The sequence below is a fragment of the Macaca mulatta genome, chromosome 11, assembly GCF_049350105.2.
Source record: "Macaca mulatta isolate MMU2019108-1 chromosome 11, T2T-MMU8v2.0, whole genome shotgun sequence".
NCBI lineage: Eukaryota > Metazoa > Chordata > Mammalia > Primates > Cercopithecidae > Macaca > Macaca mulatta.
In genome coordinates, this window is record NC_133416.1 from 17069334 (window position 1) to 17095487 (window position 26154).

General features: G+C 39.0%; 1 protein-coding gene across 1 annotated transcript in view; it reads right to left on the reverse strand.

The window, feature by feature from the left end:
* Positions 1–427: 427 nt before the first annotated feature.
* GUCY2C (guanylate cyclase 2C) overlaps positions 428–26154 on the reverse strand; it is an 81709-nt gene continuing 55982 nt past the window's right edge. Inside the window, exons 19-27 of the mRNA XM_001089601.5 lie at positions 25619–25707; positions 16255–16346; positions 13280–13438; positions 9803–9995; positions 8850–9024; positions 7039–7137; positions 4454–4548; positions 2668–2744; positions 428–1084 (exon numbers count right to left, since the gene is read on the reverse strand). Of these exons, the coding sequence (XP_001089601.1) occupies positions 910–1084; positions 2668–2744; positions 4454–4548; positions 7039–7137; positions 8850–9024; positions 9803–9995; positions 13280–13438; positions 16255–16346; positions 25619–25707 (1154 nt within the window). The 3' untranslated portion in view covers positions 428–909. The remainder of the gene's footprint in view (positions 1085–2667; positions 2745–4453; positions 4549–7038; positions 7138–8849; positions 9025–9802; positions 9996–13279; positions 13439–16254; positions 16347–25618; positions 25708–26154) is intronic.

Here is a 26154-nt window from a genome sequence, read left to right on the forward strand (position 1 = left end):
AAAGTGTGGGTCTAAGGAAATTATCTGTGAGTGGTGCTACGCCAGCTTGGGGGTGGTGCAGTCTAATGAAGTGGGTATTATGATTCCTAATTTACTGATGAAAGATCAGGGGCTTGGAGACATGGAATACTTTATAGTTAGAAAATACGGTACAGGAACTTAACTTTTGCCTTGGTCCCATACTTAGATCACTGCCATCCACATTGTTAATTGGACAAGCTGAAGGAATACCTCTGTTTAAAGGTCAGAAATTCCCTCACGTGTAGCAGGTGATACTAACCTTCAATGTTCTCACCCTTGAGTAACAATGCTAGCTTTGCCATACTTCAAGGTGAGTGAATGTAGTCAGTTTTTCAGTAAGCGCAAGATGATGGGACTGATGTATTCCAGGAAAATGGGCAAAATGGGTAGAAACGCATACACAGTCTTGGGAAACCTTTAGCTTTTATTCTTTCCTAATATAGAGCATATTTTCTGCAAAAATTATGAGTTAAATATACTTTAATGAAGATAAGGTATTTAAAATATAATTATGACAATTTAAAAAATCTTATCAATACAGAAGGAAAAAGAGCCAGTAAACAAAAACAATAAAAACAAACAAAAAATAAATGAAATAAGAATAAAATCTTCTCAAGTTCTAGATAGTCTATTCATTTCTTTTCTTTTCCAGGTGGAAGCTGCCTGGAACAACTGCTGGAATGAGGCTCCAGAGTGGAAGGTAAGTATTTCACTGAGAACACACATCTGATTCATGCAAAAAGTCCATGTTCCAGACAGGCAGCCAAGCCCAAGTACACTTCTGCTTCATTGAGGTCTCAGGAAAATGCAGGCTTTCAGGACACTTGAGGTCGCTGCCTCCGTGCAGCTGTATTTTAATTTGCGTGAGTCCTTACACCTCATTTAGGTTTAAAAATAGGTGCTCTCCTTGTCCGTGGTATTCAGTTGCAAGTATTCCAGAGTGCCTTTTTTATAGCTGGCTACTCGTCTGGGTTTTTGGCTTCTTATCCCTGCCGCCTGTCTTTTCTGTAAAGAGTTGGCAATCATGTCTGAAAATTCTGCTTGCAAACGCTGTTGATTCTCCCTGCAAACAGGGTGGGAAGAGAAAATAGAACTTCTCAGCAATTCATACAGAATATTCCTTAGCTCCAGAATAATCAGTTCAGTTACTCAGTTAATCTTTGAATGCCTATTCTGTACAAGACACAGGAAATCCAAAGAATACGAAATGATCCCCGCCTTTGATGAGCTTAAAAAACTATTATCTCTGCTAGGAAATTAGACTTCAATTTCAAAGTGAAACGATCTGCTGCTGGAATTTGGAGGCATGGTTGGGAGGATCTAGGTTTACATATGCCACTGCAGGAAGGGGAAAAGAAGCAGGGAGGATGCTCGGCCCCTGCCACACAACCCTGAAAACTCATTGGTCCCACACATACTTCACAGTGTGAGTCTTGTTTGGGGAAGGCTTAGAATGGTGGAGGGGGCCACGAGTTTAGAATGGACCTGGGACACTCCAAGTAAGGAGCTAGGTTTCTCATGCCCCAGGGAAGATTTGGCTTGTTTTGGCTTTTCTAGAAGCTTGCCATCTCTCTGGGTCTGCCATCTAGGCCTCTGCAAGACAGAGTTTCTCAACCATAGCAAAAGCCAAGGAAATGGCCATATGGTTGCAGTAACATGTATTGATAGGCAACTGGATGACAACTTAAGTCACCTTTAGGAGAACTGAAACCTGTCAGTTAACCCTGAAACTTTGTCTTCCTCATCGCAGGGAGAACACAGACTTCATATTAAGACCCAGAACCACAGTCTTGGGGCTGAGGCAGGTCCTGTTTTCATTAGGCAACTCAACAGAAAGATGAAGACAGGAGTGGAATGCAGAGAGCCTCTTTGCCCCCAGTGTGCACCACTCCTGTGAGAACCAGACAGACATGAGGTGAACTCTAAAGTGTCTTCTGTTCTCCCGAGCGAGCCTGGAACACAATGCTAGCTTTGCCATTGCTTTATTGCAGGGTAATATAGTCAGGTTTTCAGCAGGGACAAAATGATGACTGGTACAGTCTAGGAAGGTGGGCAGAATAGGTAGAAGCTCATATCCAGACTCAGGAAACTTTTAACTCGTTCTTGTCTAATATATAGTATATTTTCTGCATAAACTGTAAGTATACTTTAATGGAGATAAGACATTTAAAACATAATTTTGACAGTTAAAAATATCATGAATACAGAGCCAGTAAACAAAATGAAACAAATGAAATAACAAAATCTCCTCAAGGTCTAAATAGTCTGTTCATTCCTCCTCTTTTCCAGGTGGAAGCTCCTTCTTGGGATAAAGGATCCAGAGCTTAAAAAAAAAAAAAAAAGGTAGTTTTATACTGAGACGACACATCTGATTCATGGAAGCAAGGTCTATGTTCCAGACAGGGAAGCCAAGGCTAAATACTTTTCTGTTGTCATTGAGGTCTTAGGAAAATGCAGGCTTTCAGGATAATTCCCTTCTTGCAGTCTAAGAAGGGAGGTTTCTAAACCTTCTCATGTATAGTCCCTTCTTATGCAATATATGCCACTTGTAAGGCACTTGCCAACTTAAATTGGCTTTAAGTAGCGTAACTTACAAAGCCAAGATCTCTGATTTCCTCCCTGTCCCTGCCACACCCAGAAGCTTACACAGTAGGAGGGGTTGGCAGGTTGAATTTCTGGTCCTTCATCCCGGTCAGCCAGTAGGTAGTCTCATTTCCTCTTCCCTGGTAAGACAAAAGAGTTAGGTACCACGGAGGCCAATGAGTCAGTTCAGCTGTAGACCACTGTTCCCATAGTGATCTGTTTCCGTGACACGTTTCACTTCCGCATTTCTCATCAGTGCCAATATTTAAGCACATCACACATTCCTGTTACGATTTGCATTATCTCTAGACAGATTTTTATTTCCAAGTGCCTTTTTAAAAATAAGTTTCTCATTCAGCAGACATCCTTTTCTTAAAGTAGAGTTTTCTTTTTTTTCCCCAAAAGACATTTTAAAATATCACTCTAGCAACATCACAAGAACTCTAACTTAAAAAGGAAGAAAACTCATCTGCAATTCTGCTACGTCAACAAATCCAACTGCTTGTCATTGTCCATATTTCCTTCTAGCCTTTTTTGCAATAAAGTTTTGTCACAAAACTTTTGCTACAGTTTCCCTATCTTATTACAAACACATGTACATCACAATTAAGAACTCATTAAGTGGCATTTGTGGGGTCCATCTGGAGGCTACGGAATGTATGGAAATTTACTGGAATACTGGAAACTCTGTTTTTGCTAAAGCTGGTATTTGAAAAAGAGATACAAAATACATATTGTCCAAACACAGCCAGTGAACTATTATTTAAAAAAAAAGTGTAATAATATATATCTGTAATATAGATAAATAATTTAAAAATGAATGCTATATATATATATATATATATATATATAAAACTGTTATATATTATTAAACTCATTTAAAAAAATAGTGGTTCATTGGCTGTGTTTGGACCATAGTAATCCATAAACCGGTTCTATTTTGGGGTAAATGTTCTTTGTAAAAAATGTATCTATGGAGGACTCAAAAAGCAAGTGTGATGATGTTAGGACACTTACATGAAAGGAGACTTTTCCAAGGTGCAATCAAAATACAAAGGCCAGAAGCACTATGGCTACTGGAGGCAAGTAACTTACAGTTAATAGTTGCTTTGCCAGTTGTGAAAAGATTGTAATAACTTTGGAAAAGCAGCCTGAGAAGCAACTGAAGACATCTGATGGCTTTGGAGGGCAGCTGTTTTAAATGTGAGGAACTGCATGAAGACGCTAGAGTAGTGATTCTCAAATATTAGTGTGGTCATCTTGTTAAAAAACACATCATCTTGTTAAAAATATAGATTCCTGATCTACACCCACAGAGAATCTTGCATAGCAGGCCTGGTGGAGTGTCCAGACATCTGCATTTTAACAAACTTCCAGATGAGGAGGAGGAGGAGAATGGGGCCACACCTTGTCATTCACTCCTTGTGATTCTAGAGCTTCGGAATAGTAAAGCAACTGGCAAGAGAGGTGACCTCAGATCATAGCAGCGTTGTGTAGTAAGAGTAGGGAAGTCAGTGGGGGGACAAGGGTTTTGATTTAAATTAAATAAGTCCTGGACCAGACAGTTTGTAGCTCTTGTGTTTGGAGGAGGAACTGGAGACAAAACCTGGATATGGGAGGGGAAATGGTGGCAGAGTTCAGAATGTCAAAAGGGCTCTTTGGAGTAAAGGAAAATTCTGAGTTCACATTTTTTGGTGGTCATTTCTCTTGCAGAGGATGGAGGGTGCTCATTGTGACGAGTACAGAAAAGGATTAGCATGCTCCTCAGCTTTCCTGGCCAAGGCTCAAAGGAGGTGGCCCAAGCGTGTCTGAGGGCTTTTCCCATGTATTGTGTCTGTGGACTCCCTACCTTTAAGTACGTTTCTCCTCTCACTTCATACAGGAACTGGCACTCAGTTCTCTTCAGAATGGCTATGGTGGAGCCACTCACATGAATTCTCAAAGCTGGAAATGCAAAATAGATAAATAAAAATCTCAGCCATTACATGGCCTATTTGTTTTCCATTGATTCAGGATATCAACAACACCTGAGATAAGAATCCTAAATCAAGAAGAAACAATTGTGGCTATTTTAATGAAAGAACACTTAAAAATAACATCAGAGAGATAAGAAATGGTATAATTTGGATATTTGTCCCCACCCTAATCTCATGTTGAATTTTAATCCCCAGTGCTGGAGCTCTGCCCCCTCGCCAGGTGTCTGGGTCACAGGGGTGGATCCCTCATGACTTGGTGCTGTCTTTGCAATAGTGAGTTGTCACAAGATCTGGTCATTTAAAAGTGTGCGGCACCCGCCCCCTGCCACTCTCTCTCTTGCTCTTGCTTTCGCCGTATGAAGTGCCTGCTCCGGCTTTGCCTTCTGCCAAGAGTGAAAGCTTCCTGAGGCCTCCTCAGAAGCAGATGCAGGCACTATTCGTACTGTACAGCCTGCAGAACCATAAGCCAATTAAACCTCTATTCCTATAAATAACCCAGTCTCAGGTTTTTCTTTATAGCAATGCAAGAACGGCCTCACACAAGAAATATAATTTCACATGGTAAGAAAGAAGGACTGGCATCAGTTTTCAGGGCCCTGAGTGATGGGGATCCCAAGGTTTTGCTCCATAGATTCGCATTCCAGCTCAGAGTAGTAGCCTGAGGGACCTCGTTTTAGATTTGACTGGTAGTGCCAAGCTTGGGTGTTGGAGTCTGGCTTTGGGTGCCTGTGGAAAAGTTCCAGTAAATAGCTAAAGACTTGTGGGCAAGGTGAAGATTCGGGAGAGTCGTGGGGTCTTGATTTTCTCCAATTTCCTTCTTCTGGAACATTGTTATCCTTTGACAAAAGACATGGTGAGGGCACGCCCATTCACAAGTCCATTGATGTGTACAACCTTTCCCAATATAGGGGCCTAATAGCAATACCACGAACAATAACAACAGTAAGAATAACGACAATCCCAAATTGTGCCATATACCTGCCATATACCATGATTGCTAAACGCTTAACATGACATCATCCCAAATGATTTCAGAAACCCTCCTGGCAAGGTTGGTATTCCATTTTCAATTTATATCTTTATCTTTCTGAGGGCTAGAAGGATCAGGTAGCTTTCTCCCCAACTTATACTTATAAGGATTAACATAATTTCAATCGTAACCCGTGTGTCTGACCCCGACCTTATCCTTTTCCTTGACGGCATGATTTGCCAGGACAAACTAGTATCAGATTGTCAGTACACTACCAAAATACCATTGTGCCTCCTGTGGTTTTGTAAGCTCCAGCCATGTCTACCAATGCTTTTTTTTTCTCTTCTATATATTTCTACTACTAGCACTGTCATCAGTATTTATTGAACATCTACTTCATGCAGCACATTGTGCCTCTACCTTGCCAAGCAAATGCAATATATTCCTTTGTATATAACAAACGCTTAGATTTTTCTTTACTACAATCAATTCTCAGTTGGGCATGATGGCTGTTGCTTGTAATTCCAACACTTTGGGGGACCAAGGCAGGAGACTTCCTTGAGCCCAGGAGTCTGTGGCCAGCCTAGACAACATAGGGAGACCACATCTCTACAGAAAAACTTAAAAATTTAGCTGTGCATGGTGGCATGCCTGTAGTCCCAGCTTTAAAAATTTAGCTGTGCATGGTGGCATGCCTGTAGTCCCAGCTACTCAGGCGGCTGAGGTGGGAGGATCACTAGAGCCGATGAGTTCAAGGATGCAGTGAGCTGTGATTGTGCCATGGCACCAAAGCCTAGGCGACAGAGTGAGACCCCATCTCAAACAAATACACAAAAATCAATTTCCAGAAAAATCGAATATGCTTTGGGAGGCCAAGGTGGAAGGATTGCTTGAGGTCAGGAGTTTGAGACCAGCCTGGGCAACATGGTGAGACCCAGTCTCTATTAAAAATTAGCTGGATGTGCTGGTATGTTCCTGTAATCCCAGCTACTTGGGAGGAGGCGGCCAGGAGTTCAAGTTTACAGTGAGCTATGATCATGTCACTGCACTCCAGCCTGGATGACAGAATGAGAGCCTATCTCTAAACAACAAAAACAAAAAAGGAAAATAAGAGGGAAACAAGAATGTGAACCAGGGTGTATAGTTCTTACCTTGCCTACTGATTTTTAATTTAACTTTCATATTTCTATGGTAAATGCCATGACTATTCTAAGTAGAATATCCCCGGATTCATTGTATATGAGCCAAAAATATAGAAGCAGTCTAAAACTGAGCAAAAGTGGAAGAATAAAATAATTATCAGTAAACAACAACAAAAGCAAATGTAGCAAAAGCTGGATTGACACAGGTTTGTGTTCAACTAATGTGAAGAATTATTCTACATCTCACTGGCACTTTGTATCTACTTATTGTGCATTTTATCTCACAGTCGCCCTCTGCTGGAAGACAGAATATTTGTCCTCTGAGAAAAACAATCTCCCTTCTTACGGAGGCCAGTGGATTCCATCCTAGAGGCTGTGTTGACTGTATCTCCAAATAGACAATAACGAGGCATCTTGATTCCCACAACTCCAGCAGCACAGGGACCTGAAATGAAGGACAGAAAGCAGGAAGTGGAGGCCATAGAAATTGCAGAGTAGAGTGAAGACAGGTAAGCCTCTCTGCATGGTCACAATCTGAATGCTTCCTGTCATGGACAAGTGGCTGACGATGTGAAATGTGAGCTGGGACTTTTGCTTTAAATGGATGAATCCAATGAAGCATCATTATTCAATGCATGCGATCATAAAGTATTTTGCTCTCACAAAGAAAACGACATTTGTAGCAAATAGAAAGACATCCAGAGTTCCAGATCGCAAAGGTGATTTTAAACAGAAGGCTCTTGGGAAGGATGAAGATGAGCCCCACTGCTTGCTTACTATGCCAAACCACACAACCCTGAATTTCACACTGCTGGAGGGCACTGTAGACTTGAAACTTCAATGGCTGAAGTTTGTTTTATTTTTATTTTAAGGTGGCATTTCTGGGATTGGTGCCATGACAATGGAAGACAGAAGACAAGACAAAGGCATAACCTTCCTTAAGCATTTCATGGACCCGGCGAATGCAGCTGGATGGGGAAGCCTGTGGCACAAGGAGGTTCTAACAAGCAGAACAAAAGCCCAGGCTAGACTATGCACTGTGGGGTATTAGGTAGGAAATAAGGGTTATTCAGTCAAGCATTTGCATAGAATGACTGAGTGCAAGGAGTTAACAGTTTTAGAAGTTAAAGATTAACTCAGAAACTGCAAAGCTGGGTTTTAAGCAATGCTTTGCAAAAGATTCATCTAGATGACTTCTGAGTTCCTCTTACTATGTTTTTCTATAACACCTGTAACTCTTCTCAAATCTTGACGTTCAAGGCTGTTGAATTAAACTAAGTTTGGCCTGAGGCTGCCTCTTAGGGGTCCCTACAAAACAAACTGCAACCTAGCTTGACACATAAACAAACTAAAAGCCTAACTAGGGTATACTTATGTTACCGATAGCTGAGTCTCAGCCAATCGCAGTAGCTGAGCTTCAGCCAGTCACAGGCTGTCAGCTGATCTGACCTTGATCAAATCAGGGAAACACAGAGCTGTGACCAATCAAGTTGTTTCTGTCCCTCACTTCTGTTTTCTGTCTATAAACATTGCCTGCCCACCTTGCCCATGGAAGCTCTCTGAACCTCTTCTGGTTCTAAGGGCCATCTGATTTGAAAATTGTTCTTTGCTCAGTCAAACTGCATTAAATTTAATATGCATAAATCTTTTCTTTTAACAAGGCTATGTAACTTTCATGGTCTTTGAAAGCGACTCATGTACTTTCTGTACTACTGCAGTGGCAGGGAGGGGAGGGGGCATAAATAGTATAGAAATTTCACCAGCTCTTTTTTATTTTCCCTGGTAGATAATCTAATCCACTGAAGATACTATAATATTTTAGTGGGAAAATATATTGAAGTTGGGGGTGGGGAGAAAGGGAATGGGGAGGAGATAAATGAAATCATAGGTATGGTGATTTAAATAGGAGTCCAAAGCTTCTTGTTTTTGTACATGTTATTTCAGCAGTCAGTGGTGCCCTCAAAGGTCTTGTTCTTAGAGCTCTTTAGGAACTGGGTCTGAATATCTCAGGATGCATAGTGGGACCTCACATTTGGCAAAAAGAATTAAGAGTAAACGTGAAGTCGATCACACTTGAAGACCTTTTATCCTTTCTGATTTAGTTGGTGCCCAGCAGTACATGTGGTTCCCAATTTGCCAAAATGCTCAACTCCATACCAGAGTGAACGCCAATGCGAATCCATATTGGGAGGCCAGGAAGATGCTCCAGCTCAAAGGTCCCCATGAAGCTGAGGATTTCCAAGGCCATCTTGGCAATGTCTATTGCATGCCGATTGCCATTTCTCTTAGGCAAACCACTAGCCACCATGTAGGCATCACCAATGGTTTCCACCTGTGGAAACAGTTTCTCATGAGTGGCTCTGCCCCTTTGAAAAGCATAGACATTAAACAGAAGTAATTAATCACATATTAAACACAAAAAGTGATTTGGGAACACAGTATGAGCATAGCCCTTTACACTTTTTCTGGGGCCAATTCAATCAGTTCTATGCTGATTCCTTCAGAGTTTTTATGGTTAATGGGTGATAAAATTGCTATAAAGGAATTTAGCCATTTAAAAGTACTTCATAAGTATATAAATTGTCCAGATGTGGTGACAGTTCTAGAAATGTTCAAATAAATAATCTGAATGGTTTTATGTAATTTGAGGAACACCCTTAATTACCTGAAAAATAATCCTTTAGCAAATGTCAACGTACTATTTGACAGAATATTACATTTTGTAATGTGTAATTGTACACATTCTTGTAGTACGATTTTCTATTTATTATAACCCCAGTGTCTTCTCTGCTTCATTTGCAGTCAGCCTAAACACTGCCCATTTTTTTGGAGGTGATTTAAGAGTATGCCATTTTGTCTAAATTTAGTACTTTAAATTCATTCCTGCTGAACTTCCTGTTGTACCTTTTGTGCTGCTGCTTAAATGGTAATTTTGACTTTTCACTCCTCTAATTCTTCTACTTCTCTTCACCTTTAGCTCAGATTCAACCACCAATTCACTAAATGTGAAACTAGAGAGGACAAAAGTAGTAACAGAAACAACCAATTCAGGCTCTGATGACCTTGGGTTGTACAATTAATGGTTTCAGCCTGTTAGGTGATGTGGTTACCTTGTAGACATCATGATGATCAACAATGTGGTCAAAACTCTTATAGATGTCATTAAGCATGTCCACCACTTCCATGGGGGTGCTGTATTTGCAGATAGTAGTGAAACCTACAATGTCACTGAAGTAGATTGTAACTTCCTCATATAGTTCCGGCTCTACAAAGCCTTTCTCCTTCAGAGACTTTACCACTAGCCTAGATGAACAAAGGAAACAAAATGCCTTCAACTTCAGCAAATTTTTTCTTGTTTCACATAAATCTTTCAGATAGTAGTGATTGTCTACTAGAAATTCTAGAATTTGAGACTTCCAGTGAATTGAGTGAATAGGAAACAAAGAGAGGTTGCTTACATCATATACATGAACATATTACACACATACACATATAATAAATGTTGTGAACACAGATGAATATAAGCAGGTTCAACATTAACTTAGTGTTTGATTATTAGCCCTAATACACATGAACAGAGAACTTTAATAGCCTCAAAACTCTCATATATACATACTTGCCCACTTTTTGCTTCTCTATTGATAATCAACTTCTTACAGATATGGCTCTATATGCAGAGGCTGAGGAGAGTGTGGTATTACTTAAATCACCACAGGTATCAGATCTGAATTTCCCAACAAAATTGATAGTTTTACTTTCCTGGAATGTGTAACACGGCATTGCTTAATATTACTATGAAATAATTATGAAATTAATATGATTTATTACTATGAAATAATATTACTATGAAAAATTACTATGCATTTAAAGAACCAGAGTTTGTTTGATACATTTTGAACCAGATTTGGGTCATTTAAAAAGCAAAATTAATCATGTAAATAAATTACGCTAAAATTGTAGAAGTCAAATTAAAGCAACTTTTAGAATATCTTTGGTGAATGAGGAGCAACATATCAGATTCAAGATTGAGGAAAGAAAACCAGAAGGGACTCCATACTTGGTGTGCCAAGTTACCTCTTCATTGAGAAAAGGGAGTGGAGGCTGACATGAAGTGGGATGTTCCCTGTCTGTCCTTGGCATCACTTTGTAGTGGCCCTGAGTATGGAACCACTAGAATCAGAAACTGGAAGCTGGGAGGTTCCACAGAAGTCATTGAAAATAAATCTTTTATTTTTACAGATGAGAAAGCTGAGTTCTAAAAAAGTATGATTTCCATAACGTCCCACAGCCCATTAGAGACAGAGCCAGGATTAGAACTCAGGAACACTTTGGTCGCACCCACCAGTCTTTTTTTGCACTATACTCCCTGCATAACCCAGGCCTTGGATATTCAGGGAGATGGGGAAGATTTGGAGGTATGCTGACTGCAGCAAAGGAGGTGGGCTGTCCCAGAAAGAAAACAACCAATCAACCACAAAGATTTCTAACACTCATTTGGAGAACCTCCAGAGCATCTGGAGAAACCTTTTTAATTGGTGCAATGACAAAACTTGGAACCTTTGAAAAACATTCCTTTGCTGTGGCTTGGATTCCTAGGGACACATCTGGAGTGGTTGTTCTTGATGTGCCCTGTATAAAGTGCATAGTATTTTGGAGGCTACATAGATGCAATGACAAAATTGGATATTCTGCCATATTTGCAATTCATTGTACTGCTTATATCTGAAAAGTCATATGAGTTTGGTGATATGGTTTGGCTCCGTGTCCCCACCCAAATCTCATGTTGAACTGTAATCCCCAATGTTAAGGGAGGGACCTGGTGGGAGGTGATGGGATCATGTGTGCAGATTTCCCCATTGCTGTTCTTATGTTAGTGAGTTCTCATGAGATCTAGTTGTTTGAATGTGTGTGGCACCTCGCCCTTTGCTCACTCTCTCTCTTGCTGCCATGTGAAGAAGGTGCTTGCTTCCCTTTGACTCTTCCACCATGATTGTAAATTTCCTGAGGCCTCCCCAGCCATGCTTCTTGTACACCCTGTGGAACTGTGAGTCAATTAAACCTGCTTTCTTCATGAATTACCCAGTTTCAGGCAGTTCTTTATAGCAGGGTGAGAACAGACTATTACACTTGGAAAATAGTGTGTTTTCCAGAGAGAGAAACTCATGTTGTAAATAAATGAAGGAAGGGCTGGGACTTAACATGATGAGCTTTGATAACAGGTCGTTGCTGACATAGATAAAATTAGTATACAGAGTGGATCTCTTAGAAAGTCTTCCCGTAAGAAAAAACTTCTGGCCAGGCACGGTAGCTCAAGCCTGTAATCCCAGCACTTTTGGAGGCAGAGGCGTGTGGATTACCTGAAGTCAGGAGTTTGAGATCAGTCTGGCCAACATGGTGAAACCCTCTCTCTACTAAAAATGCAAAAATTAGCTGGGTGTGGTGGCAGGCACCTGTAATCCCAGCTACTTGGGAGGCTGAGGCAGGAGAATCATTTGAACCCAGGAGGCAGAGGTTGCAGTGAGCTGAGGTTATGCTATTGCACTCCAGCCTGAGCAACAAGAGCAAAACTCCACCTCAAAAAATAAAATAAAATAAAATAAAAATAAAAATAGTTTAAAAAGAAGAAACTTCTATTTTAATGTATTTACCCCAAGGGGTACTGTTCAAATAAATGTTTAAGTGATAACTGGTTCCTACATGCAGTCTTAAGTTTATTTGCCCTCTGCTACACGTATTTCTTTTTGATTCTTCTAGTTATTGCTCATGCATGTTTTAGTTTTATCTTGCAAATATAATTTTTACATGAATAACCAAAGTGAGCTGTGTGGAAACCATGATGTATTGTAGCTCCTGAAGAGGCTTGTGTGATATAATCTTTGGAAATCCAATAAAAACATCTACCAACTAATGGTCCAAGTGGCATATTGAACTAAGGCTAGGAAAAAAGCTGAAATGGTGAGCCAGCTGATTCAAATCACTTGAGTGACATTACTGGTTAAAACCACCGCCAATGAAACCCTGGGAAGGCAGCCAGATAACCAGGATATTGTTTTTGTCACAACTCAGCATTAAAGACCAGGCAAGGAATTATGCATTATGTACCCAACATTTATGGAGCTCTGATAGAAATTATCATCCTTGAAGCGAGTAGGAAGGGTTCCCTACTGTTCCCAGGGACTCTGAGGGCTCATGGGTTCTGCCCTTCTATCACAAGGTTACGAGACACCACTTGCCAAGTGTCTTCCAACTCCTTTCCCCCAAGCTGTGATCCGCCTCCTAGTTTTCTTGCAGGTGATTTGACTTTCAGAGGTTTGAGATTTTGAGGTCAGAGTTGCTAAAGGAGATCAGGGACTCCAGCTTGGGCCTCTTGGGTAGAATCCCATCTCTGCCATTCACAGGTGACCTTCAGGACATTACTTAGTGGAGTACAAACTGAAACAAGGCTTAGCAAAATACATGCATTTTCAAACCAATAATCTACTGAAGAATATATAAAAGGAAACAAATCCTATATAGACACAACGAAAAGCAATGCTAGAAGGATATGCTGAATATTTCAGCTCCCACATCAGCAAGATTTGCCTTACCTTGGAAGCAACATAAAGTTAAGTCTGTCAGCCCTGTCCCTCTCTGCCTTGTATAGCTGTGTCCTTTCCTCTACCAGATGTTCCAGGTTTCGAGAATATAGCTGTAGACGTCGGATCAAGGTATCCATATAGCTTTCATTTTTTTGGTCATGAAAAAGTCTGTAGGTAGTAATAGATAAAGAGCTCTTATATATTATTAAAAAAATGAACATCCAATAAAACAATGGACAAATATGATGAACAGATAATTAAAGAAAAATAAAAGCCAACAAACACAACAAAAAAACTCAACCTCGTCCAGGCACAGTGGCTCACACCTGTAATCCCAGAACTTTGGGAGTCCGAGGTGAGAGGATCACTTGAGGTCAGGAGTTTGAAACCAGCCTGACCAACATGGTGAAACCCTGTCTCTACTAGAAATACAAATATAAGCTGGGCATAGTGGCGCTACTCCAGAGGCTGAGGCAGAAGAATTACTTGAACCTGGGAGGTGGAGGTTGCAGTGAGTCGAGATCGTGCCAGCTACTCCAGAGACTGAGGCAGGAGAATTGCTTGAAGCTGGGAGGTGGAGGTTGCAGTGAGTCGAGATCATGCCACTGCACTCCAGCCTGGGTGACAGAGTGAGACTCTGTCTCAAACCAACAAACAAAAAACCCAACTTAACCTCAGGACAAAAATAAGATTAAAAAAGGGAAAACAAATGTAAAAATGATGGTAATCAGTGTAGAAGGAGGAAATACATACAGTACAAAACCTTCCTGAAGAGCAATTTGGTAAAAGTCTGTCACAAGCTTTAAGAATGCATATACCAATCAGCTTATAACTCTATTTCTGAGAATTATCCTAAGGAAACAATCATGAATGTGTTTAGAGTTAACAGCAAAAAAAGTCACAGTATTCTTTACAAGAGCAAACATTTGAAAATAATCTAAATATATAACAAAAATGTAGTTAAAATATGATAGGACAATGGAACATTAACATTCTAATTTGTATCATAAAATACAAATTAGTATTGTCGAATACATAGAAAGACACTCCCTCTGTATTATTAAGTGAAAAAGTCAGTTTATAAAATAGCAAAAATTATAATCTCAATTTTATTTTTTGAAGACTGGTGGTCACCTATTGGGAAACAGGTGATGTTTTACTTTCTTGCTTGCTTATTTATATTTTCTAAAATATAAAAGAAACAATTTGCAATAAAGGAAAATCTTTTAAAAGCTGGTCTAGAAGTGATAAATGAAAGTGTAGGAGAAGGACTAAGAAAAGCCAAGCCAAGCCTCATATTAGCTCCTCAGTACAGAGAGCCAGGGTCCTGACACCAGAAGCCTAACTCTGGATTATTTTGTCAGATCAAGGAGACTGAGATGAGATGCCAGCTTTGTGTGACAGTGGGTGGTCTGACAAACCTTGGTGCAGAGGTCGGGGAGAAGACACATTGAGTTCTCCTAGCATTGTGAGGATCAGAGATAACGTTCATAACGTCTAAGGCACAATTGAAGGTGCTGAATAAATCACAGTCATTTTACTGTTGCAACAATAACAATCACTTCTGATCTCAGGAGAAGATGGCCTGCATCATCATCCCCTGGCATGGGGAGAGATGTTTGTTAAAAATCCAGTACAGTTTTGTGCCCTACACCAGACCTATGTGACTGAAAATTGCTAGGCTTGGAATGAAGAAACAGAATCTTTTAACAAGTTCCCTAGGGAATTTTTACTTGCAACTGCCAGTACAGAGTCTAGTTGGGTAGAATGGATGTGGGAGCAGTTGTAAGAGATGAAGTTGCGTAATCTCACTCTAGGATGAATTGATTCAATTAAAACAGTTTCTCACCTTTGACTGCATATTTTAATCACCTGGGAGCTATTAAAAATCCTGACACCAGCGTGTACCCCAGACCAATTACATCAGCCTCTCTAGGGTAAAACCCCAGTATCAGTATTTTTAAAGTTCCTCAGGTGATTCCAAGCTGCAGCCAAGTTTGAGAACCACCACACACGTTAAAGGCTGAGTGTCAAGGACCCAGTGTCTTCATGAGCATACATTTTATCAGTCACACATAAAGTCTCATCTGGACAGGACAGCGAAGGAGAAAAAAAAAGGGGGGCTAGAATTAATTATTATTTCCTGCTCCATTCCCACAACTGACAGCTTAGTTCTACTAATTAATGACCACATGTTCATTAACTTCACTCCACCTCATCTCCTCCAGCTCTAGACTTTTACTCTCATTACGTATCTGAATCTTTTGACCTAATGAGAACTACAGAAAGACCTGGAAAAAATCACAAAAATCATCTTGTTCAATCCAAATTTTCTAACAAGAAAAGTGATACCCAGTGAAGGTAAGTGTTTTGTCTAACGCCCCACAGCAAACTCTTATCAGATTTTAGTCTAGAAATTGGATTGCCTAACTCTTAATTCAGTGTTATTTTTCTCATTCTGCAGTGTATTAACTGAAAACATGGGTTATCTAGAAATTAATCTCACCAGATAATTATGTACTTTTCTCCCCCACCTTGAATTATGCTCTGATTCATGACATGTCTTAAGTACCTAGGGCCAAAGCTGGAGATTTTAAGACTTTAAGATCCTAAGAACATGCCGACATTAAGAATTGTCTAGAAGCTTTACAGATTCTCAGGACTCACGCTACACTTCTAAATCCTAATTACCCACAGAAGGACCCAGAAGCTCTATTTGTAACAGACAAATTTATAATCAGCTAAAGTTTGCTTTTTAATCAGACAAGTTTTGACCTTGACTATTTAACTTTTCAAGTGATTATTTCCCTGGGAAAATGGTCTGATAGTCTCCGTATCATTTTAATGTTATGAAACAGGTGTTGGTTGCAACCTGGAATTTTTCACTGGAATAGACATTCTCATTCTTAGGTGCCACTGAATGTCAGCTACAATTTTTTTAAAACCCTGAAATTAGTGAATAAAAGTAAACATTGCAGCAATACCCAAATATCTTGGCAAGTGTAGTCTCAATTTTTTTGAAATCTGGTCTCTTTTCTGGATCTTCTTCCCAACAGCTTTTTACAAGTAGGTACACCTGGAAGAAAACAAGGACAAATTAGCTCAGTAGATAGTAAACTAAATCAAGAGAGAATTCTTATTCTCATTGATGGGAGTGATTAAGGCAAGGAATAGTTTAAAAATATCTTCAAGTCTGTCAATGCGGACAAGAGATCCCCAGCTCGCTGGTTTCTGTCTCAGGCATGACCACCTGCATTATCTGATCCAGTTATTCCCTTGGGTGAAATTAATGAAAAATGTGATACCAATTTAGAGGAGGACAGGTTGATAGGGGAGACTAAGTGAATTTACAAGAGCTTGCAAGGTTTACGTTGGAGAGAGAAAAACGTAGTGAAGGTATGGCAGGCCTCCATAACAACTGTTTCAGTACTGACTGCATGGTGAACTTAAATATTAAAAGCCAGCGCCCTTATACAAAGGCTGGAATGTAACAAAAGTCCACCAAGAGTTTTGCGTAGGCCTTTCCTGGGCCTTAAAGCATGACAGAATAACGAAGGAATTCTTAACAGAACCCATTTAGGATTAAACAAGTTTTATTGGGGGTCTGAAGAAACTCCCCAGACCTCCACAGAGAAGTTTATTGGGCATCTGAAGGAACTCCCTAAACCTCTGCGATTTAGCAGGAGACAAGAGAAGGGTAATCATCCCAGCACCTGGACTGATTTAGATTAAGTAAACTTACTGAGGCTCTAGAAGAAGGTCTTCAGGACTCAGACCTTAGTTATAGATTAAAAGAAGTTAATCACGCATGTCTTTAAATGAATGCATACTTACATGTAGACATATAGAAGGTATAGAAGCTCTGAAAAAAATTGTAATTTTCAGTTGGTCTGGTGATAATTTCCAGGCCTTCTCCCTATAACTGGTTACAGAAATAAAAACTCTTTTCCTCCTCAGTTCATCTACATCTTGTTATTGGGCCACGAGAAATATCAGCCCAACCCTCAGTTTGGTGGGGGAACAAAGGCTCAGTGAGTATGAGGCAAATGGCTCCAAATGAGAATAAAAGCCCTACTGTCTATGGTTCTAACTTATAGCAAACAATAGTATCACCTGGGGAACATCTGCACAATTTCTTATGCCTAAGCCCCACCCTAAGTCATTCTGATTTAATATATTTTGAAGTGGTCTTACGAGGGTTTCCAGATTTAGCAAGTAAAAGTAAAGGACATCAAGTTAAATTTGGATTTCAGACAAACGATGAATAATTCATTAGTATAAGTATGTCCCAAATATTGTATGGGCAAAGGGCACTCGTAGATTTTTAAGCTCTTCAGGTGATTATAATGCACAGCTGCAGTAGAGAAGTGACATGGAGAGAAGGAGGTATGGAGGAAGAGGTAGGGAGACAGGAGGAAGCCCATGGAAACCTCATCTTATCTCCTACCACCTGTTTGCAGCTTTTTTTGTTTGTATCAAAATGTGTGGTGAAGACCATTTGTCTTAAATAAAGTTTGTTTTTCAGTCTGTCTAAAAACAAGATCATAACTGACACTAGATGCAATCCTTGTCCCTGTACTTTGCCTGAACAATTCCCTGGGAAGGAGCTAGAGTCGCGGTATAGCCTGTAGTTGCCAATATTCACCACTAGATGATGCTCCTGCCTTGGTAAGTCATCTGCCGACTCCCTTAGAGCAGTAGAGGCAGAAACAACAAACAACTGGGCCTATCCAGTGCCACAGAGTGAAATACTGTCAGCCCTCTGTCTCCATGGGTTCTGCATTCAGGATTCAACCAAATGGGGATGGAAAATATTTGGAAAAAACTGGATGGTTGTGTCTGTATTGAACATGTACTGACTTTTTTTTTCTTGTCATTATTCCCTAAACAATACAGTACCACAGATATTTACATAGTATTTACATCATATTAGGTATTATAAGCAATCTGGAGATAATTTAAAGTACATAGGATAATTTATGTAGGTTATATGTACATAATATGCCATTTTATATCAGATCCTTAAGCCGCTGTGGATTTTGGTATCCACAGGGGTTCCTGGGACCAATTCCCTGTGGACAGAGGGATGACTCTACCGGGTGTTTCTGGGCATTGCTGAGTGATCTAGTTTCGACTCTGTATTCTATTGGCATCAGCTACTTGACATGAAATTTTATTCCTCATTTCTAATTCCAGAACTGTCCAACTACACAAATGAATTAAAGACGATGCTGTTTTCGTGAATAAGGTTTTAAACAGTTGGATACACTCAGATTAGAAAAAAAGGGCTTGAGAAAGGATATACTGATTGTGTGGAGGAATCCTGGAATTCAGAAAAGCAGGAGGAAAGAAAGGAATGAGGAAAGAAAGGAATGAGGCTAGGAGCAGCTGTATTTCAGAAAGTTGTATTTCAACATACTATTACTATTGAAAAAGAAAGGGAAGGGGAGAGGTAAAAATGGCCCACTCATGCCATGCAGAGTCTGGCCATAAAATTCATCTGGCAGTGTCTTTGTAAATGGAAGGAAAATGTTTCTATTTTTATCCCACAAGAAACAAAAGATGTTTTTATTTAAAGACCATAAATATCTTAAAATACTTTACTCACTACTTTCTTGGATTATTAAGGCTCAGGTAAAATGCTAAAAGGAAAAATAATTAGAAATTTTTCACAGGGCTTCAAGGCCTTTTTGAGGGACTGTTTAAAAAGCAAATGTAAAGAGCTTTTGCTCCATTTCCTTCAGAGGAAGGATAAAATGAGTGAAAGTACATTTCTCTATTCTTTCTAGATGTTGGCATATTTCCTTTTAAATCATTAGATGGTACTTATAAGTCTAGTAAGTATTCCACATGCACACCTTGTTCATTGAGCTTATAAAAATTGAGAATGACCCCTGCCTACTGTAGCCAGTGCCTGTACACACCACTAGGGAAATAACCCACTAGGGAAATAACAGACCCACTGACACTGCTCACAGATGAGTAAATTATGTGGAGACTACACTACTGCATGCACCCAGAATCAAAGCCAGAGTGCCTCACCCAACCAGTACTATAGATACATCTTCAGGAAAAAAGTCCTCCCCTATGAAAGCAAATGTTAAAATTTGGAAGAAGTAATTGTTACACCAGATGCACAGATATCAACATAAAGACACAAGAAGTATGAAATAGCAAGGAAATATGACACCTCCAAAGAAACACAGTAGTTCTGCAGTAACAATTTCCAATGAAAAGGAAATGAATAAAATTCTGGAAAAATAATCAAAAATAATATTAAAGGAGCTCAGTGAGATACAGGAGAATAAAGAAAAATAATACAAGAAATTAAAAAAAAACCTCAGGATATGAATGAGACATTTACCAAAGAAATAGATAACATAAAAAAGAATAAAACAAACTCTGGAACTGAAGAATTCATTCAATAAAATACAAAATACATTAGAAAGCTTCAACAATATGCTAGATCAAGCAGAAGAATTTCAGAACTTGAAGACAGGTCTTTTGAAATAATCCAGTAAGACAAAAATAAAGACAAAAGAACAAAAAAGAATGAGCAAAGCCTACATGATGTATGAGACACCATAAAGTGGCTAAATATTTAAATTTTTTTGTGTTCCAAAAGGTGAAGAGAAAATAAAAGGAATACAAAACCCATTTAACAAAATAATAGCAAGAGATTTAGACATTCAGATACAGGAAACTCAGAGATCCCCAAATAGATATAATTAAAAAAGATCTTCTGCATGGCACATTATAGTCAAATTGTCAAAAGTTAAAGAGAAAATTATAAAAACAGCAAGAAAAAAAGCATCTGGTTACTTATAAGGAAACCCCCATCAGATTAACAGTGAATTTTTCAGCAGAAACCTTACAGGCCAGGAGAGAAGGGATGATGTAGTCAAAGTGTTGAAAGAAAAACCAAATTCCAGTCAAGGATACTATATCCAGCAAACTTATCTTTCATAAATGAAGAAGAAATAAAGGCTGTCCCAGACAAGTGAAAGCTAGGAAAATTTATCACCACTAGACCTCCCTTACAAGAAATACTTACGGGCGTCCTACACCTTGAAGTGAAAGGATGACATCTACCACCATGAAAACACATGAAAGTATGAAACCCACTAGTAAAGCAATCACACAAAGAGGGAAGAGAAGGGTCTCAAATGTTACCACTATAGAAAACCAGAAACCATAATGATAAACAAGGGAAAAAAGGGAACAAAGGATATATAAAACAACCAGAAATCAATTAATCAAATGAAAGGAATAAGCCCTTACATAATAATAACCTTGAATGTAAATGGATCAAAATTTTCACTTAAAAGATATAAACTGGTTGAATGGATTTTTTAAAATGACCCAACTATAGGCTGCCTACAAGAAACTCATCTTGTCTGTAAAGAAACATGTAGACTGAAAGTAAAGGGATGGAAAGATATTCCCTGAAAATGGAAACCAAAAGTGAGCAAGAGTAGCTATACTTATATTAGATAAAACAGACTTTAAGTAAAAATCTGTAAAAAGAGACAAAGGTCATTATATCATGATAAAGGACTCAATTCAGCAAGAGGATATAGCAATTCTAAACATATGCACACTCAACATTGAAGCATAGAGACATTTAAAGCAAATATTATTAGATCTAAAGGAAGAAGTAGATTCCAAACTAATAATAGTTGGGGACTTCAACACTCCACTCTCAGCATTAAGCAGATCATAAAGACAGAAAATTAACAAAGAAACATTGGATTTAAACTGCACATTAGAACAAGTGAACCTAACATTTACAGAACATTTCATTCGATAGCTAAACAATAAACATTCCTGTGTTCAGCACATGGAACATTCTCCAGGATAGACTGTATGTTGTGACACAAAACAAGTCTCAACATATTTATAAAGAATCAGAGTTATATCAAATATGTTCTCAGGCCACAATGGAATAAAAGTAGAACTCAGTACCAGGAGGAACTTTGGAAACTACACAAATATATAAAAATTAAACAACATGCTTCTGAATGACCATTGAGTCAATAAAGGAATTAGGAGAAGTTTGAAAAAATTAAGACAAATGAAAATTTAAACACAGCATACCACAACCTATGGGATACAGCAAAAGTACTGCTAAGAGAGAAGTTTATAGCAATAAATGCCTGCATCAAAAAAAATAGAAAAATTTCAAATCTAACAAGGCACCAAAAGGAATTAGAAAAGCAAGAACAAACCAAACCCAAAGTTAGTAGAGGGAAAGAAATAATAAAGGTCAGAGTAGAACTAGAGAAAATAGAGGTTGAAAAAATAATACAAAGGATCATTGAAACCAAAAGTTGTTTTTATGAAAAAATAAATAAAGTCGATAAACCATTAGCTAGACTAACCAAGAAAAAAATGAGAAAAGATCCAAATAAACAAAATCAGAAATTAGAAAAAGACATAAAAACTAATTGCACAAAAACGTGAAAGATTATCAGAGACTATTATGATCAACTATATACCAGCAAACTGAAAAATACAGAGGAAGTGGAGAAATTCCTGGATGAATGCAATCTACATAGATTGAACCAGAAAAAAATAGAATACCATAGAATACATGAACAGACCAACAATGAGTAATGAGACTGAATCACTAATAAAAAGTCTCCCAACAAAGAAAAGTCCAGAACTGGATGACTTTACTGCTGAATTATGCCAAACTTCCAAAGAAGAACTAACACTAATTATCTTCAAACTATTCAAAAAAATTGAAGAATAGGGAATTCTCCCTCATTCTACAAGGCCAGCATTACCCTCATACCAAAACCAAATAAGGATACAACAAAAAAGGAAAACTGTGGGTCAATATCCCTGATGAACATAGATGCAAAAATCCTCAAAAAAAAAAAAAATACTAGCAAACTGAATCTAACAGCACATCAAAAAGATAATATGCCATGATCAAGTGGGATTTATCCCCAGGAAGCAAAGATGATTTAATAGATGCATATCAATAAACATGATACATCAACAGAATGAAGAAAAAAAGCCATGTGATCATCTCAATTGGTGCAGAAAAAGCATTTGATAATATTCAAGATCCCTTCATGATAAAAACTCTCAAAAAACTAGACATAGAAGGAACATATCTCAACATAATAAAGGCCAGCCATATATCACACACCCACATAATAATAAAAGCCATATATTACAAACCTGTAAGTATCACACAGAATGAGGAAAAGCTGAAAGCTTTCCCTCTAACGACTGGAACTAGACAAGGATGCCCAATTTCACCTCTCCTATTCAACATAGTACTGAAAGTACTAACCAGAGCAATTAGGCAAGAAAAAGAAAAGGCATCCAAATCGGAAAACAGGAGTCAAATTGTCCCTCTTTGCAGATGATATGATCTTACGTCTAGAAAACCTAAAGACTTCAGCAAAAAGCTCTTAGATATGATAAATTTAGTACAGTCGAAGGATATAAAATTAACATACAGGCCGGGTGCGGTGGTTCACGCTTGTAATCCTAGCACTTTGGGAGGCCAAGGAGGGCGGATTGCCTGAGCTCAGGAGTTCAAGACCAGCCTGGAAAACATGGTGAAACCCCGTCTCTACTAAAATATGAAAGAAAAAATTAGCTGGGCTTGGTGGCAGGTGCCTGTAATCCCTGCTACTTGGGAGGCTGAGGCAGTAGAATTGCTTGAACCCAGGAGGCGGAAGTTGCAGTGAGCTGAGATCACTCCACTGCACTCCAGCCTGGGCAACAGAGTGAGACTATCTCAAAAAAAAAAAAAAAAAAATTAACATACAAAAATCAGTAGTGTTTTTATATACCACCAATAATAAACTCAGCGGGAAAGAAATCAAGAAGACAATCCCATTTACAATAGCTACAAAAACAAAAAACAAAAAAACCCACCTAGGAATAAATTTAACAAAGAAGGTAAAAGACCTCTACAAGGAAAACTGCAAACACTGATGAAACTGAAGAGGACAAAAACAAATGGAAAGATATCCCATGCTCATGGGTTGGAAGAGTTAATATCACTAAAATGATTATACTGCCCAAAGCAACCTATAGATTCAATGTAATCCTATCAAAATACCACGGTCATTTTCTCACAGAAATTGGAAAAACAATCCTAAAATCCATATGGAACCAAAAAAGAGCGCAAATAGCCAAAGCAATCTCAAGTAAAAAGAACAAAGCTGGAGGCATAACATTACCTGATTTCAAAATGTTCTATAAAGTTACAGTAACCAAAACAACCTGTTACTGGCATAGGAACAGACACATAAACAATGGAACAGAATAGAGAACCCAGAAATAAATCCACACATTTACAGCCAGCTGATTTTCAACAACGGCTCCAAGAACATACAATGGGGAAAGGACATCACATCTCTTCCCATATACAAAAATCAACTTAAGATAGATTTAAGACTTAAACAGAGGACCTGAAACTATGAAACTATTAGAAGAAAACATAGAGAAAAGACTTTAGGACATTGGTTTAGGCAAAGACTTTATGGCTAAGACCTCAAAAGCACAGGCAACCAAACCAAAAATAGACAAATGGGACTATATTAGACTAAAAGGCTTCTGCACAGCAAGGGAAACAACAGAGTGAAGAGATAACGTGCTGAATGGGAGAAAGTATTTGGAAACTATTAATCTGACAAGGGTAATATTCCAGAATATACAAGGAACTCAAACAACTCAGCAGTTAAAAACATTCCATTAAATCAACACACTGTTGATTTGATAGGAATGTAAATTAGTATAGCTACTATGGAAAATAGGATAGAGATTTCTCAAAACACTAAAAATAGAACTACCATATGATCCACCAATTCCCCTGCTGGGTATTTATCCAAAGGAAGAGAAATCAGTGTATCAAAGGATGCCTGCACACTCACATTTATTGCAACACTATTCACAATAGCAAAGATACAGAATCAACTTAAGTGTCCATCAATGGATGAATGGAAAAAGAAAATGCAGGGTGTATACACAATAGAATACTATTTAGCCATAAAAATAATGAAATCATGTCATTTGCAGCAACACATATGGAACTGGAGATCACTATGTAAAATGAAAGGCACAGAAAGACAAATATCACATGTTCTCACTCATGCAGGGGCTAAGAAAGTTGATCTCATGGAGGTGGAGAGAATAACGATAGCCAGAGACTGGGAAGGGTGTAAGTAGGGGAGGAGATGAATGAAGAGAGGTAGGTTAATGGGTACAAACATATAGTTAGAAGGAATAAGTTATAATGTTTGATAGCAGAGTAGGGTGACTACAGTTAACAACAATGTATTGTATATTTCAAAACAGCTAGAAGAGAGGACTTGAAATGTTCCCAACACATAGAAATGATAACTACTTAAGGTGATGGATCCCCTAAATACATGACTTGATCATTACACATTCTGTGCATATGACAAAATATCACATGTACCCCACAAATATGTACAAATATTATGTATCAATTTAAAAATAGAGAATGAGGTCAGGAGCAATGGCTCACACCTATTATGTAATCCCAGTGCTTTGGGAGGCCAAGGCAGGTGGGATCGCTTGAGGTCAGGAGTTTGAGACCAGCCTGGCCAACACGGTGAAACCCCATCTCTACTAAAAATACAAAATTAGCGGGGCATGACGGCAGGTGCCTGTAGTCTCAGCTACTTGGGAGGCTGAGGCAGAAGAATTGCTTGAAGCCGGGAGGCTGGGGTTGCAGTGAGCCAAGATCCTGCCACTGCACTCCAGCTTGGAAGACAAAGCAAGACTCTGTCTCAAAAAAAAAAAAAAAAAAAAATTAGAGAATGAGATGTGTACTTTAGAAGCCAGATCATTCCTGAGTTGGGGAGTGGTGGGAGGGCATGGGGAATGTGGTAGGCTGAGGCTGGCTCCCAAAGACATGCTGCGTCCTAATCCCTGGATCCTATGGATGCTACTTTATTTAGAAAAAGAGCCTTTGCAGATATAATTAAGTTAAAATTATTGAGATGAGGTGATTATTCTGTATTTTCTGAGTGGACCCAAATGCAATCACATGTGTCCTAATAGAAAGGATATAGAGGGAGAATAGACAGAAGAGAAGCTGTGACCAAGAAGCAGAGATTGAATTGTGTGGCCATAAGATAAGGAATGTTAATAGCCACCAGAAGCTTCTGGAAGAAGTACAGAATGGATTAGCCCCTTAGCTCTTCTGGAGGAAGTGTGGCCTTGCTGAGCACTTGATTTCGGACTTCTAGCCTCCAGAACTGTAAGTGAATAAATTTTTGTTGTTTTAATCTGTTACATTTATGGTGATTTTTATAGCAGGCCAAGGAAACGAATGCGGGAAGATATACTCACTTCTAGCTCTTTTTCCTCTGCCGTTTCCAAGAATAAATCTGGACGGAAGGGTTTCATTCCATTGGAATTTTCCACTCTGAAAATCTTCTCTGGTTGGGTGAGAAAATTTTAAATTACAAAGAAGAATACAGCATGAAGAAATGGAAGGAATTTCAACAGAAATCCAGTTGGTTCACTCCCCTGGATGGCTCTTAGCTCAGTGAGAGTGCTGCAGAGCCTAGACCAGCACTCAGTAGACAGGTGTTAATTTGATGAGGCACCCAGTGAAAAGGTCTCATCCCACTTATAACCAGAAGGTTACCTTAAGGGATAGGCTACTGAGTGGGGCACAGTGCTTCACACCTGTAATCCCAGCACTTTGGAGGCTGAGGTTGGGGGATCACTTCAGCTCAGGAGCTCAGTCTGGGCAACATGGTGAAACCCTGTCTCTACATAAAGTACGAAAGTTAGCCAGGCATAGCGGTGTGCACCTGTCGCCCAGCTACTTGGAAGGCTGAGCCAGGAGGATTGCTTGAGCCTGGGAGGCAGAGACTGCA